Source organism: Lepus europaeus, chromosome 7 (genome assembly GCF_033115175.1).
Source record: "Lepus europaeus isolate LE1 chromosome 7, mLepTim1.pri, whole genome shotgun sequence".
Classification (NCBI taxonomy): domain Eukaryota; kingdom Metazoa; phylum Chordata; class Mammalia; order Lagomorpha; family Leporidae; genus Lepus; species Lepus europaeus.
The window spans coordinates 4,591,296-4,606,563 of NC_084833.1; the positions used below are offsets into that span (position 1 = coordinate 4,591,296).

Here is a 15,268-nt window from a genome sequence, read left to right on the forward strand (position 1 = left end):
CAGGCAGCACCCCTCAGCGACAAGGTCTCAGTGCCATCACTAGCAGCCCGACCTAGGAGCTCCGATTGGTCAATTGGGCGTATGGAAAAGGGAAAGTCCCAGTACAAGACCTTCCACTGTCACTCAGCGCAGTGAGATCCCACGCAAGAGGGAGGGCTTTGTCAGAGTAAAGCACCACGGCGTGGGTCCCCGGCGTGGGCCTCCTCTTCAGCACGGTGAGGCCTGCAGTCAGGAAGACACTGGACGGCCCTTAGCCACAAGGGGTCCCGGCGCACACTGCGGGCACTTACCACAGCCAGTGGAGTGGAGGCCTCCCGGGCAGGCGAGACCAAGAGGAGGGGCAGCACCTCGGGCGGGGGGCACGCAGCTCAATCTCACAGGCTCCTCCAGAGCACGGAGCCCCTGTGGCCCTCGGGAGTCCCACGCCGTCCCACATCTGGGGACAAGAAAGGCAGTGAGTGTGCTCGCTCCACTCCCGGGTGTCCTCACTCAGCCCTCCCAGCCTCCACGTGTGAGGGGACGGCACCCGCTGAGGAGGGAGACGACGCCAGGGTGCCCAGACCTTCCCGAGCGAAACTATTCAGGGAAGGAGCTGCCCCGCTCTCGAGCCATTCTTTCAATCACCCCAGCCTGTGCCTTCCACAGACACACCTCCAGCCCCAGCCTGAGGGCCTGCTGGCATAGGCTCACCCCTGGGCAGGACCCCGGAGTCGGCCTGAAGATGGCACTGAGGGAAGATGCCACCTTCGTCCTTTGGCTGTGGGTGAAGTCCTAGGCCGTGGGCTGGCACGGTGGACACGGCTTCCCACCCCGAGCTGGGACACAGATCGGGGACAAACGTCCCTGGGGAGGAGAGACCCAGGGGAAAAAGGAGAGCCAAGAAGGGAAAGGAGAGCCAGAGGACTGTCCTCCACCGGCCCAGGGACGCCTCACACTCCATGTCCAGGAGGGCTGCCAAAGGAGCCGTCATGGGGCAGATTCTGAAGATCCTGCCTTGCCCGGCCCCACTCTTGCCCTGGGAGAGTGGCTGCATGCGGGCCTCAGGGACCACAGCTCGGTTCCTGCCTGCAGGACTCCATAGCCCCACTTCGTGCCAGCCACGTCCCAGGTGGGCGAGGACGTGCTGACCGAAACCTAGCCCCTGCCTTCTCGGAACTCACCGCCCCCTCGGCACTGCCGGCACCTCCCCTTGCATCTCGAGGTGCTGCACCCCACTTCCTGGCACGTCGTGTCCCCCCCCCCCGACTCGGCAGCGGCCCCTGCGTCTTCCTAGCACAGGTGCCTGGACCTCCCTCGCGACAGCATCGCCTTCTACTTGAATTACAGGTGTTCTGTGTGTGTTCACTGATCTCTGCTGGACTGCAGTCTGTCTGTCCCTCACACCCTGCACAGCCGCAGGGACGGAACAGGCGCTCCGAACCCGCTCCCGAGGACACAGCCGTGGGCTGACGAAGGCTTGCTTCGGCAGCTACTGGGAGTCCCAGACGTAACCTGTCTCACCAGTTTAGAACTCCTCATTAGGGTTTTCCCAGGTAACACAAAGCTTGACCGTAATGCAAGCAGCCTGATGATTCTCATGCAGCCTGTCTTACGTAAACACATTGCAAGTCAACAGTCAGCCATTTCTGAAGTACCATGGGTGAGCGCGCCCATCCTCTGCGGAGCTTAACGAAGAGAGTGTCTTCTCCACTACGCGCTTCCGGGCCTCGCGTGCGCCCTAAGTGCTGCGTGGTAATGACACCATCTGACCCAAACTGCCGCTGGAGGAGGGCCGCCGCCTGGGAACCGACCCCACGTGCCAGAAGATGGGCTTCCTCGTCAGATGGATTTGCCCAGAAACTAAGGAAGTGGCTTCAAAAATTAGGTAAAGGGCTGAGGAACTGTTTGTGACATTTATTGATTTATTTGAAAGGCAGATTGAGAGAGAGAAGGGAAGATATCTTCCATTAGGGGCCCATGCTGTGGCGTAGCAGGTAAAGCCACCACCTGCAGTGCTGGCATCCCATATGGGCACTGGTTCAAGTCCCGGCTGCTCCACTTCCGATCCAGCTCTCTGCTGTGGCCTAGGAAAGCAGTGGAGGATGGCCCAAGTGCTTGGGCCCCTGCACCCCTGTGTGGGAGACCTGGAAGAAGCTCCTGGCTCCTGGCTTCAGATTGGCCCGGCTCCGGTCGTTGCAGCCGTTTGGGGAGTGAACCAGCAGATGGAAGACCTCTCTCTCTCTCTCTCTGCATCTGCCTCGCTGTAACTCTGCCTTTCAATAAATCTTTTAAAAAATCAATAAAAGAGAAGAAAAGAAAGATATCTTCCATCCACTGGTTCACTCCCCAAATGGCCGTGACAGCCAGGGCTGGGCCAGGCCGCAGCCAGGAGCCTCATCTGGGTCTCCCACATGGGTGCCAGGGCCCAGTGATGGAAGCCATCCTCGGCTGCTTTTCCAGGCGCACCAGCAGGGAGCTGGATTGGAACTGGAGCAGCCGGGACTTGAACCGCTGCCCATATGGGATGCGGGCACCACAGCTGGCAGCTTGATGAGCTATGCCACAGCCCTGGCCCCTAAGGAATTTATTTTTTAATTATCAGAAATGATAGCCAGGCCGGCGCCGTGGCTCAACAGGCTAATCCTCCGCCTTGCGGCGCCGGCACACCGGGTTCTAGTCCCGGTCGGGGCACCGATCCTGTCCCGGTTGCCCTTCTTCCAGGCCAGCTCTCTGCTGTGGCCAGGGAGTGCAGTGGAGGATGGCCCAAGTGTTTGGGCTCTGCACCCCATGGGAGACCAGGATAAGCACCTGGCTCCTGCCATCGGAACAGCGCGGTGCGCCGGCCGCAGCGCGCTACCGCGGCGGCCATTAGAGGGTGAACCAACGGCAAAAAGGAAGACCTTTCTCTCTGTCTCTCTCTCACTGTCCACTCTGCCTGTCAAAAAAAAAAAAAAAAAAAAAAAAAAAAAAGAAATGATAGCCAGGATTTGAGAAGAACTTACAACATGCAGGCCCTGAACTAAAACCTGACACTGGGGTAGGCACTGTGGTACGGCGTGTTCAGCTGCGTGGGAAAACTGCATCCCACATCTGGGCACCAGCGCAGGTCCCAGCCGCCCTGCTTCCCACCCCGCTTCCTGCTACCGCATCCCGGGAGCAACCGGATGATGGCCCAGGCTTGGGCCCCCACCCCCACGTGGGAGACTCAGGTGGAGGTCCTGGCTCCTGGCTGCCCCCTGGCTCAGCCCCAGCAGTTGTAGGCACGTAGGGGGTGAACCAGCACATGGAATCTCTCTCTCTCCCTTTCTCTCCGTCTTTGACAAAAAATCTTTCTTTTTTCCTCAAAGAAACCTTTTATTTAAGGAACACAAACTTCATAAGGACAACTTCAGTGATTCTTCCCACCATGCCCGCCCTCCTACCCCTCCTCCTCCCTCTCCCATCCCAGCCCCATTCTCCATTAAGATTCATTTTCAATTAACTTTGTACACAGAAGACCAACTCTATACCAAGTGAAGATTTCAACAATCTGCACACACACACAGAAGTTTACAGCTAACTCTCATAACACAGCTCACTGAGGACAGAGGTCCTGCACGGGGAGTTAGTGCACAGTGACTCCTGTTGCTGATTTAACAATTAACACTCAGACTACATCGAATCTTGACAGTCGGCCGTTGCGGCACAGCTGGCCAAGCCGCTGACTGGGACGCCACACCAGTTCCATCCCGGGCTACGCAGCCTCTGAGCACCGAGAAGCAGACGACAGCCCGAGCACTTGAGTTCTCGCCACCTGTGTAGGAGACCAGGACGGATTCCTGCTCCCGGCCTCGCCGGGCCTCGCCACGGCTGCTGCGACCACTTGGGCGGTGACCCAGCATCCGAACAGAATGGAAGATCTCTGTCACTCTGCCTTCCAAATAAATGTGTATTCTGTTTTGAAAAAACGCACATGCATATTTTCATTTAATCCTCACAACTGGAGGCGGTCCTATCCCAATCCTCAATTTTGCACGTGAGGAAACAGGGTCCAGAGATATAAAAACTGGACTCAACAAAGTCACAACGCGGGGCCCAGCCGGGTTAGGCCACGGCCTGCAATGCCAGAATCCCACATGGCTGCTGGTTCGCTTCCCGACTGCTCCGCTTCCGTCCAGCCTGGGGGAGCTGCAGGTGACGGCCCAAGTGCTAGGGTCCCTGCCACCTGCCTGGGAGCCTGGGACGGAGCTCCAGGGTCCCTGGGCCAGGCCCAGCCCGCTGGAACCATTTAGGTAGGGAGTGAACTAGGAGACGGACGGCCCACTGCTCTCCCTCCGCCTCTGTACCTCCGCCTTCCAAATAAATCTTTTTTAAAAAGTCACGAACCCGAGTTTCTCTGTTCCGGCTCAAAACCCGGCCAGTTCGGGGTCTCTCTCGTGCGCAGGGGAGCAGCGGCCAGAGAGACCCCGGTGGGCACCTGCCTCGACCTGTTTCACCCAGGCCACCTGGGCTCCGGGAGCGACACACAGTCGTGCCCTGGGTCACACGGAGCCAGGCGCTGCTCCGCGGGGACCCGAGTTCCAGCGCGAGCCCCACGCCACCGAAGGCCGGAGGCGCCCCGGCCCCGGGCGCACCGAAGGCAGCGCCGGTGCAGCCCTGGGCGCGCTCGTGGCCCGGCCCGACGCTCCCTCCACGCCCACGCGCGGCGCGAACCGTCCCTGCGGCGGCCGGCGCCCGCCAGTACCTGTCCGCGGGCGCGCAGGTCCTCGGCCGGAGGGGACAACGCGCTGGCCACGGCCGGACGCCGCCTCGCCGACCCCGGCCCACCCCTCCGCCTCAGCGCGCCGACGCCCCCGGGGCGCTCGGACGCCGGGACACCCGCAAGAACTCGGGGAGGGCCGGTCCCGGCAGGCGGGGCCGACCTGGCCCCGTCCCCTCACGCCGCTGCTTTGTCCCCTCAACCGCCGGAAGCCCCCACGCCAACGGCGGGGTCCCTCACGGCGAGGACCCCTCGCCCGCTCCGTCGAGGGAAGCGGCCCGAACTCTGGGAGCCGGGTTCCCATGGAAACCAGCGGGGCCTTTTGCGCATGCTCGGAAGCGCTAGGCACGCTGGGAAGTGTGGTTTCCGGGGAGTCACCGGGAGGCCCAAGGAACCGACGCAAGATGGCGCCCGAGTTTCGCCGCGTGCGTTCCCCGGCCATCGGGCGCTGGCGGCTCGGGAGAGGCCGCGGAGGCCTGAAAGGTAGTTTCTCTGGGCAGCCGTGGCTCTGAGGCGTCTGAGGTGCGGGGTGAAGGGGCAGAGGCGCCTGGAATTCATTTTATTTTGTTGTTTCAAATCGTGGCCTACCGAGGGGGCGGCCAGGGCCGAGGTCCCGCCCCGGCCTGCACCTCGCGGGGCTGCACCCGGGGAGGACGGCGTGAAGATGGGAGCTGACCCGGGACGGGCCGGGAACTCCGCTCCTGGAGGCGCCTCTGCGAAGGGGACCCCGGGAGCGGGGGGCGTCCCGCCCCTCCCTGCCCAAGGCCAGCCCGGGGCCAGCTGTGCGGTCAGCGAGCTGACCGGCCAGGAGCCACCTTCGCACCTGGAAACCTCGGGTGCGGCTCAGGCTCTGCCACCCCCGCCGCTTGACCGCCTTCCGGGAAGGCCGTGGTCAGCCCAGAGCCTGCCCGTGTCCTCCCGCGCAGGCCGGAGCCCCTGGAAGGTTGTGGCCCGGCATCCCCGTCCGCTGTAACGGGAGCTCTCAGAGCCAACAGTGCACGCAGCCCTCGCTCCGGCTGTAGAAACAGGCTCGCAGATTTGGGGTGCACGTGAGCCTCAGGACGTGTCCCCGGCCCGGCCCGGAGCAGCGGAAAAGCCCGTGAATAATGAGTGTGCACCCGCAGAGGACAGTTAGACCGAGGCTGGGTTCTTCGTAAACATTTATTCACTCGTTTATTTATTCAGAAGGCGGAGTGACAGAGAGTGACCCATCCACTGGGTCACTCCCCACATGCCTGCCGTAGCCAGGGGCCTGGAGCCCCATCCGGGCTTCCCACCGGGCTGGCAGGGGCTCGAGTTCTGGAACCTTCCCGTGCCACAGGGTGCACATTTGCGGAGCTGACTCAAGCAGAGCTGGGACTTGAACCCAGGGATCCTTTGTCTGGCACGTGGGTGCCCCACGTGGGCTCTTTTTTTTTTTTTTTTTTTTTTAAGATTTATTTTTGGGGCTGGCGCTGTGACATAGGAGGTTAAGTCTCCGCCTACAGCGCTGGCCTCTCGTATTGGTGCTGATTGGGGCCCAGCTGCTCCACTTCCCATCCAGCTCCCTGCTAGCGCACCTGCACCTGGGAAAGCAGCGGAAGATGGAACAAGTGCCTGGGCCCCTGCACCCACGTGGGAGACCCAGAAGAAGCTCCTGGCTCCTGGCTTCGGATCGGCCCAGCTCCAGCCGTTGTGGCCATTCGGGGAGTGGACCAGCAGAAGGAAGACCTCTCTCTCTCTCTCTCTCTCTCTCTCCCTCTCTCCCTCTCTCCCTCTCTCCCTCTCTCCCTCTCTCCCTCTCTCCCTCTCTCCCTCTCTCCCTCTCTCCCTCTCTCCCCTTCTGTCTGTAACTCTGCCTGTCAAGTAAATAACTAAAATCTTTTAAAAATAGATGTGTGTTTGATGTCCTAAGACCGGAATGTCCCTGGGGGACACAGACGCTGACAGCAGTCTGGGGGGGGGGGGGCTGACTTCGCATTTTGTGTCTTTCCTCATTTTACTTGTGTGAGCTTTGTGTAGTCACATGGTTTTTGATAATTTTTTTAAAGATTTATTTATTTGAAAGGAAAAGATAGAGAGAGAGGGAGATAGATGTATATCCATCTTCCATCCGCTGGTTCACTCCCTAAGTGGCTGCAATGGCTGGTGCTGGGTCAGGCCAAAGCCAGCAGCCCAGACTCCATCTGGGTCCTGTGTGGGTGCAGGGGCCCAGGCACTTGGCCATCTTCCGCTGCTTTCCCAGGGTACAGAGCAGGGACGTGGATGGGAAGTGGAGTAGCGACACTTAAACCAGTGCTCCGATATGGGATGCCGGCACTGCAGGTGGTGGCTTAACATGCTGTGCCACATGCCATTGCCAGTGATTTGTATTTTTTTAAAAAGATTTATTTACTTATTTGAAAGGAAGCATTACAGAGAGGCAGAGGCAAACAGAGAGACAGAGAGAGAGGTCTTCCATCCACTGGTTCACTCCCCAGATGGCCAAAATGGCTGAAGCTTCGCCGATCCAAAGCCAGGAGCCAGGAGCGTCTTCTGGATCTTCCACGTGGGTGCAGGAGCCCAAGCACTTGGGCCATCTTCCACTGCTTTCTCAGGCCACAGCAGAGAGCTGGATCGGAAATGGAGCAGCTGAGACTCAAACCGGCGCCCACATGGGCTGCGGGCACTGCAGGCGGCGGCCTTACCCACTACGCCGTATTTTTGATGCAAGTGATTTCCTCTGTAGTCTCCATTCCCTTCATGCTGAATTCCTACTGGGAGTTCTCCTGGATCCTGTTCAGCCCACAGCTCTGAGTTTGTGATTGGACCCTGCCTTCCCAGCGCTAGGGTGGCGTGGCTGCAGGATGGCAGGCAGTCCGCGTGTGGACTCAGCAGGGCGGATCAGGACTCAGAGCTCTCTCTGTACCCCATCTTGTGACCCTAAGCATGCCACCGGACAGAGGGCACGCAGAGGCAGAATTTGAGCAGTGTGCGCTGACTGGGGGGAGGGTGGGGGCGTTCCAGGATTTCTGGGTCTGGATAGGAGGTTCCAGGTGAAGCAGCTTTAAGGGGTAAAGCGGGGTGGGAACAGCCCCCTGCCCCTTGGCACTTCTGGGTTCAGGCAGGGCCTGGGTGAGAGATTTGCTTGGTTTGCTCTTGAAATTGGGCATGAGGGGCCGGTGCTGTGGCGCAGTGGGTTAAAGCCCTGGCCTGCGGTGCCGGCAGCTCCACTTCCGAAACAGCTCCGTTAGTGTTCCTGGGAAAGCAGTGGAGGTGGCCCAAGTCCTTTGGCTCCTGCACCCACGTGGGAGACCCGGAAGAAGATCCTGGCTTCCGCCTGGCCCATCCGCCCTGTCATTGCGGCCATCTGGGGAGTGAACCAGCAGATGGAAGACCTTTCTCTCTGTCTCTACCTCTCTTTCTAACTCTGCCTTTCAAATCTTAAAAAAGAGAGAAATTCGGCATGAGGCTTCGTCAGCGAGACGTTTGCTGCCAGCTCCTCCAGCTGGGGCCTGCTCTGAGGGGAGTGAGCGCCCTCCCCACCCCCAGCCGAGAGCGGGCAGCGAGGGGCGGATCCACGCAGGTGGGGCAGGCTCGCCCGGGCCCTTCCTCCCCGGCAATTGGGTCGGCATCACAGCAGGGAGAAGGCGATTCTGCCGACCCCCAAAATGCTTGAGACCCGGCACCACGAGGCTCAGAGCGGTCTCAGCTTTGGAGCAGGCTCGGTCTTGTCCGGATAGGCAGATAGGCGTGGCAGCGGCGGCTTCCACTTCCTCCTGGGCAACTCCCTTCAGCTGTCCCTGCCAACCTGGGGAGGGCTGGGCACGGGCGGTGCCCTGCCCTGAAGATGAGGGAGATAGCACTGGCCGCCCCTCCTCCCTCCCCATTCTTCCTCCACTCCACCCCCAAACTCCGCACTGCCCCAGACAGGTCTGGCAGACTCCTGGGCGGCAGTGGGGGAGCCGGGAGCGCCAACTCCTCAGGACACAGAGAGGCAGGACTGACACCACAGAACCGGCAGCTGCTTCCTATGAAAATGTTTATTTCTCAGTACAAAGCCAGGTGCTGTTAAGGCTGAAAAACTGGCCAGAGGCCAAGGAGACCAAGAAGACTCCCTGGCCTGGTGCCCTGTGACCCAGTGCGCGGCTGCGGGAGGCCCTTGGTGAGGTGTGTGGGGGAGGGGACCTGCTAGTCCCCTGGGAGGCTCCTGGGGCCAGGGCCTGAAGGTGCTGTCTGCCTTAGGGGGCCACTGGCTCTCGGGCTGGCCGCTGGGGGTGCGAGGGGGAGGCCTGAGCGCTTGTGTGCTGGGAAGCCCTTTCTTAGTGACTGGGCGAGAGCAGCGTGCGGCCCAGCTGCCACTCCCTCGAAGGCACCTTCGGTCTCTGCTGTGCCCCCCGTTACAGGGAGTGGCTCGAGCCCTTGGACATGGGTCTGAGCCTGGGGCCGTGGCAGGTGAGGCCGTCAGGCCGGGGTCTGGGGCCGTGGCAGGTGAGGCCGTCACGTCACGCCGGGGTCTGGGGCCACCTGGGGAGGAGCTGGGAGGAATGTGGCAGGTCCACAGGCAGCAGAGCCGTCTGGGAGGCTGCACTCAGCCCTCACCCTCGCCTCCGCTGTCGTCCACGCGGGCCTGCCTCACCACCTTCCGCAGGCGGGGTGTGGAGGACGCGCCGGCCTCCACCTGCCCCTGCTCCTGGAAGGCCTGGGTCCGGCTGGCCACCAGGGCAGCGCTCTGGAGGGCGACCACAGACTGGCGGGACTTGAGGGCAGGCCACGGCCTCTTGTGGGCCCACTGGTCTCCCTGGTCTCCCTTGGCCCTGGAGAGCTGAGGGCAGGGCTCTTCGTCTGAAGACTCCTGGGCAGGGAAAACCTGGACGGGAGAGGAATAAGGGGGTCACGGGGGCGTCTCCCCGGGACGAGGGCAGGGCCGGACGGCTGAGAGCGATGCTTCCTGAGGGGGAAGATGGCGCCCGGTCTGCTGCCCCAGTGCACCGCCACTCCTGGAGGCCAGCCGCTGTCTGCTCTCCCTCTCGCCCTGCTGCCTGTGCCTGGTCAGCCCAGCCCGGAACTGGGCCACGTGGCTGTGTGGGGCGGGTTCCTGGGTGGGACGCCCAGCGTTGGTGCCCACCCTTCCCACTTCCCTCTCCTTCCATGTCCAAACACCTCCTCCAGGAAGCCTGTCCCACCGTCCCTGCCCCATGGACTCATTCCTCAGGGCCGCGTGTCCCTGTGTCTGCGTGGGGCCTGGCTGCTCCTGCTGCTCACTGAGTCAGTGCTCAGCCCTCCGCCCGGCCCCTCAGGCGTGGGAGGGGCTTCAGAGGGCCTCTTCCCCACCCCCATGCAGTGGGCTGCAGAGCAGGTGGCGGGGGGAGGATCCCCTGCCCCTCAGAAAGCGCTGCCCTGGCCTGGGCAGGGGCTGCTTCTTGCCCCCACTCCAGAGCCTCCACCTGCCCCTCCTGGGTCTCCCGAGCTTTTCTGAGGGGTGCTGGGTGCTGGGGGACAGTGTGAAGCAAGCAAAGACCCAGGGGTCCTGACCGCTCAGCAGACCCTGCCAGTAGGGGGAGGGGAGACCCGGCCAGCCGCTGCCCACGGCGCTGCCCAGCCCAGCCTCACCTCTGGCAGCTCGCTGTCCCCCGGGACACCCTCCAGCTCCGAGGGGGGCTCCAGGAGACTGATGGAGCGCATGACGCCACGGAGGCTGATGCGGGGCCGTGGCCCTGCCTGGCTCTCCTCCGAGACCAGAGCCTTCACCTCCTCGCTGCCCCCTGGTTCTGGCGGAAGGGGCGGTAGTGGTGTAGAAACTTCAGGGGCCAGGGGCTCCTCCAGGGAGGCCCCACCCGCTTTCTGCTCCCAGATGTGGCTCTGCCGGCTGCGAGGAGGGGGCTCTGAGTCAGCTTTGAGGGACCCAGCAGCCACCCCAGCACACAAAGCACGCCCCACGACCCCGCTCCGTACCTGGCGGTCAGGATGCCCTGGTAGGTTTGCAGCTGGCGCAGGAAGCCGGGGTTGGGGCGCACGACGGGCCGGAGCTCCTGCACGTGGCGCAGGGCCTGCTCCAGGCTCCAGCTGTACTGCTTCATGGCGTAGGCCACCACCGTGGCGGCTGAGCGGCTGACGCCCATCTTGCAGTGGACAAGCACGCGGGTGCCCTGCGCTCTGTGGAGGTGGGACGTGAAAGCAGGGTGCCCCACGCGGAGGCACGGGTTCACGACAGCCAGAGCGGAGGGCGGGGGGCAGGGCGAGGGCAGGGGGCAGGTGCAGAGCGGTGGGGCCCTGGCCGGACCTGGCACCCTCGATAAAGCGGTGCGTCTCCTTCCAGTGCGGCAGCAGCTGCGCCGACTCCTCATCCCAGAGGCGCACGTTGTGGTAGGTGAAGCGCTCGGGGTAGAAGTTGTCGATCTCCCGGGCCATGTTCAAGATGTGGCTGACCCTAAACCAGAGGACGCAGCACGGCCTGGGTGTTTCTGTCGCGTTCTCGGTTCTGAGAGGTGGGGGCAGCACTTGGGCTGGGAGAACTGAACCAGCAGTCAGAGACTGTCCGTGAGAACACGACTTTGCCTGGCTGGCCTTGAGTTTGCCAACCTAGTCCACGCAGCTGAGGTCACCTGCAACACTGACCCTTGGGTATTCTTGGAAATTAGCCAGAGAACTGCTTTTCAGCTAAACTGAGAGTGGCAGGGTGACAGGGGCCGGAAGAGGATGGGCACCTGTCAGAGAGGCAGCCAGGTCCCCGTTGCTCCCCGGAGACAAGTCAGGCCGGGGGAGATGGCCATCTCAGCAACACACACTGCTGCCCCCATCTCGGCCTGGGCGAGCCCCCAGCGTCTGCACCTGCTCCACAGCGTGGGGAGTAGATGGCGGGCAAGGCTGCCCTACGGGGCAGCAGGGGCAGCGGAGGCTGGGGGTAGGGGGCTGCCCCTGGTGGGGACGAGAGGATGGGCACTCCTGAGGAGCTCGGAATCTCACCTGTTTCTCTGTAGCTCCTCGAGGTTCGCCGCGTTCCACTCGGAGCCCTGTAGGGAAGGAGAGTGCGTGTCCCCTCCTGCAGCCCCGGCTCTGCCCGCACAGCTGGCCCGTCCTCCCCGCAGCGGGCAGCTCACCAGGTAGAGGTGTGGGAAGATGCGTGAGGCCCTGTCCTGCTGGGCCACAAACAGCAGCATCTGGTTGTCGATGAAGTCGCGGTACTGCTGGAGGGGGCGGCCCAGGCGCTGCTCCAGGGCCTGGCGGATCTGCAGCGGAGCCCGGGGCAGGAGAGGCTTGGCCCTGCATGCTCCGACCGCCCCTTCCCTCCGGGGGCCCGAGCACCGCACCCTGTCCCATCTAGACCGAGGCCAGGAGGAGCAAGGCGGGAAGGCGTCCAAGGAGAGGCAAGCTCACGGTTCTGGGCTGCGGCTCCCTGGCTCCCTGCCCACCTCCTTGGAAGTGATGCTCTCCAGGTCACTGGCGTCCAGCACCTTCCACAGCTCGGCCCGGATCGCCTGCTCCATCTGCTCCTGTTCTAAGGGCCTGGGCACGGAGCCCTCAGTAAGGGCTCCCTTCCCCCTCCACCATGGCACCCCCACCTTTCCCTGCCCCTCCCTGTCCACCCTCCACCTAGGCCTCCCCCACTGACCGGCCAGGCTCAGCGCTGGGAGGCCGCAGAGACTCCAGGTCGGCCATGGCCATCCACTCATTGAGGCTGCTCTGGTCAGAGTCCAGTCTCTCCTGGTAGTGGGTGGCCCAGGCAAGGGCACTGCCACCAGGCACAAGGCCGCCATCCAGAGCCGCCTCACAAGCTTGGTGCAACACCTGGAGCGTGGCCCTGGTGTGGGAGCAGAGAATGGTGACTGTCCTCCTCCTGCCTCCCCCAGACCCAGCAGCCATCTCCCAAGATGACCTTACCACATAGTCTGGATGGAAATGGGCTTGAAGATGCGGCTCTGCCCCCCAGAAGTCACGCTGAAGCCCCTGCGGAGACCAGGTGGGAGTAGGGCAAACTCTGGGCCCTGAACGGAGAGCTGTCCACAGCCAGCTGGGCGGCGTGGCCAGGGGCACAGAGCGAATCCAGGCAGAGCCGAGATGGGCCCCAGGCTCCCGGCCCAGAGCTATGCTGCTCCACCCCTCCCCCCCAGCTGCCACCTCTTACCCATCTCCGTCCAGGTACACCTGGGTGTCACTCCAGAGGGGCAAGACCAGGCCCAGGGTGCAGCCGGGGGAGCTGGCAGGGGACAGAAGGAGCGCTGTAGCCCCCCAGCGCCTCTCTTCCCTGGCCCCTCCTCCCCGGCTCCCACCTGCCGTCTGGAAAATCCACCCCCAGGAGGACGGTCTCATCTTGGCTTGGAGGTTCTCGTGTGCAAACCACCAGCAGGTAGCGGAGCCGCGGGGGCCGGGCCGCCTCCAGCTGGGCCGCCTGGGAAGGGTGGGGGAGAGGCCCAGTCTCAGGCACCTGGGGGGACCCTGCTCCCCCACCTCAGCTGCTCCCTCCACCCCTACCCCGCTCTTCCAGGTTCAAGGTCAGGGACAGCAATCCAATAGGTCCCACAAAAATGTTCTCAAGGCCCTTTCTCAAGGGGAGAATACAAGTACTGGGGGGGGGGGGGGGCCTGAGAGAGGTGGGAAGTCGGTTCTTAGGAAACGCCCTGTCACTTGCCTGTCCCACCACACTGTCTCCACAGAAACAAGGGCCTAGTCTCCCAATAAAGGACTCGCTGTCCCAGGTGTAACTGCCCGCGAAACCACTCCTCGTTCTTCCCAGCCTGCCACACTGCAGCACGGCCACAGGCGGCCCGCAGGTCCTCATCGGGTGCCCACCCCTGGGGGCCCCCGCGTGCAGTGCCCTGCGCTTGGCCCTGGTGTGGTCCAGCTGCCTGCTCCCAGCCCCCACCCTGCTCAGTCTCCAGCCGCAGCAGCAGGGTCAGCGGGGGCGGCCGGCCCACACTCAGCCCCGCCCTCACACCCTGCCCCCCTAGGGGCTCCCCTCGCGGGGGAGGCTCTGGCAGGGCCCCTCACCAGGCGGATGTCGTCCTGTGGCCTCAGCAGCTCCACCATGCGGTGCAGGTGCTGCCTCTGCGCCTGTTTCTGGGGTCCGTGCCCGTCAGTGTGGTCCCCGTGGGGCTGCTCCTCACCCAGCTCCAGGCTGGCCTCTGAGGCGTCATTGTCCCCGTTGTCTTGCAGCCCCAGGACTGCTCCGCGAAGCACTGCAAAGCTCTGCCTGGGGGCGGGGGGGGGGCGGGTGCACACACATGTGTTACACAGAACCCCTCTGGCAGCCCCTTCAGTCCTGGCTACAGATCCTTGCCTTCAGCCCCACCCCCAGGGTCCACAGGCCTGGAGTGAAGGCGGGAGAGCGGCCCCTTCCCTTCCCACCCGCCTGACTTGAGAGATGCTGAGAACTTGGCTGGGGACCCATCCCACCCTTTGGCCTGTGATCCTGGTGTGAGCCCAGGCCGCCAGGCCGGTTCCACCGCAAGCCAGGGTGCCCACCAGCCCAGCCCTGGGGCCGCAGGGAGCTGGCTGCCAGCCCTCCTGTGAGACTTCCTGCTGGACACTGGTGGTGGCGTCGGTTTCTGCCTCGGAAGAAGGGTGCTCACCTGCGCTGGAGCCTGCTTCTCTGCTTGCTGGCCCGGGCCTGCGGAGAAAGGAGCCCCCGGGGGAGTGGCAGGGAGGACTCCTGGGATGGGGGCCCTCTGGGGATCACCCTGCCCTTCCGGGTCGGGCAGAAAGGGTGTCAGACGCCAAGTCTCTCCACACACACCCCCCAGCCGTGCTCTCCAGACAGGAGGGCTCTAGGGGAGCCCCAGCCCCAGTCCAGGCAGGGCAAGGGGTGGGGTTCCTGGGCGTGGGCGGGGTTAGCCCAGCTCGGGCCTCCGCGGTCGGGGCTGGCCTCTGGATCTGCCTTGGTAGAGTTTCTGGGAGCCTCAGACCACCCCCTCCAGGCCCCCCCAGCCTGAGACTACAGCTCCTCCCCGGCACACACCAGGCTGGAGGGGAGGCTGCCCCGCAGGCAGGACGTGGTCCCCCAGGCCCAGCCGGCAGCCAACTGCGTGGGCGCGATCACAGCCAAGCAGACTCACCGTGGGCCCCACAGGCGTGGAGTGGCCGCTGGCCGGGGGCGAGCGGCTCACTGTGACCAGGGCCATGGGGCCAGGCCGGGGGCACCTGGGCGGGCACCGGGCACGGCCTCCTCCCACAGCCCCACGGACAGTCCCTGCCCCGCAGGACCAGGAAGGAGAGAACGGAGCCGCCTGGACGGGGCACCTCCTCGCGGGCGGTCCTTAAAGGGCCAGCCTCCCGCCCAGCCAGGCCTGCGGAGCTGGCACCGATCGGCCGGGGCCCCTCCCGTCCCGTTTCGCCGGCTTGGCCCACCTCGCCCGCCCCCATTCGCCTGGGGGCGTGACGGAGGCGGGGCGCAGGTGTGGAGCCCAGACCTGGAATTCGTTCCTGGGTTCCTGCTTTCTCCCAGGAGGCGCCCCGGGGCGCTCCCGGCTGCGCTGTTGGGTCACCTGAGCTGTTCTGAGCCCCAACCCGACGGTTGCCCAGGGAGGCGATGCTGGGGACACAGGCCTGATGATCCGTCCCAGAGGGTCTGACGCCTGGGGACCCCCCCCGCCCCCG

At 63.7% G+C, this 15,268-nt stretch overlaps 2 protein-coding genes across 3 annotated transcripts in view; both read right to left on the reverse strand.

The window, feature by feature from the left end:
- The window catches only part of RAD9A (RAD9 checkpoint clamp component A), a 60,773-nt gene extending 56,054 nt beyond the window's left edge, over window positions 1-4,719 (reverse strand). Inside the window, exons 1-2 of one of the 2 annotated variants that reach the window (XM_062195745.1) lie at window positions 4,703-4,719; window positions 291-436 (exon numbers count right to left, since the gene is read on the reverse strand). The gene's annotated coding sequence lies outside the window, so the exon portion shown is untranslated. Of the gene's footprint in view, window positions 1-290; window positions 437-4,702 lie in introns of those variants that run through there. The other variant, XM_062195742.1, reaches the window with a different exon arrangement.
- Window positions 4,720-8,585: 3,866 nt separating this feature from the next.
- On the reverse strand, window positions 8,586-14,896 carry SSH3 (slingshot protein phosphatase 3). The gene is made up of 14 exons (XM_062195750.1): window positions 14,728-14,896; window positions 14,245-14,282; window positions 13,664-13,865; window positions 12,946-13,064; window positions 12,801-12,872; window positions 12,557-12,622; window positions 12,288-12,476; window positions 12,088-12,181; window positions 11,776-11,904; window positions 11,642-11,688; window positions 10,959-11,105; window positions 10,631-10,831; window positions 10,289-10,544; window positions 8,586-9,545 (listed from the first exon to the last, which is right to left on the reverse strand). The coding sequence occupies exons 1-14, from the start codon at window positions 14,791-14,793 to the stop codon at window positions 9,267-9,269; spliced, it is 1,905 nt and encodes a 634-aa protein (XP_062051734.1). The 5' UTR covers window positions 14,794-14,896; the 3' UTR covers window positions 8,586-9,266.
- Window positions 14,897-15,268: the final 372 nt, after the last annotated feature.

Bases quoted from the DNA above. Each gene is read 5' to 3' on its own strand.
- SSH3 (XM_062195750.1), bottom strand. From the start codon at position 14,793: ATGGCCCTGGTCACAGTGAGCCGCTCGCCCCCGGCCAGCGGCCACTCC. The intron at 12,873-12,945 runs GTGGGAGCCGGG...GTCCCCTGCCAG, and splicing joins GTGGATTTTCCAGACGGCAG to CTCCCCCGGCTGCACCCTGG. The intron at 11,689-11,775 runs GTGAGCTGCCCG...CCTTCCCTACAG, and splicing joins TCTTCCCACACCTCTACCTG to GGCTCCGAGTGGAACGCGGC.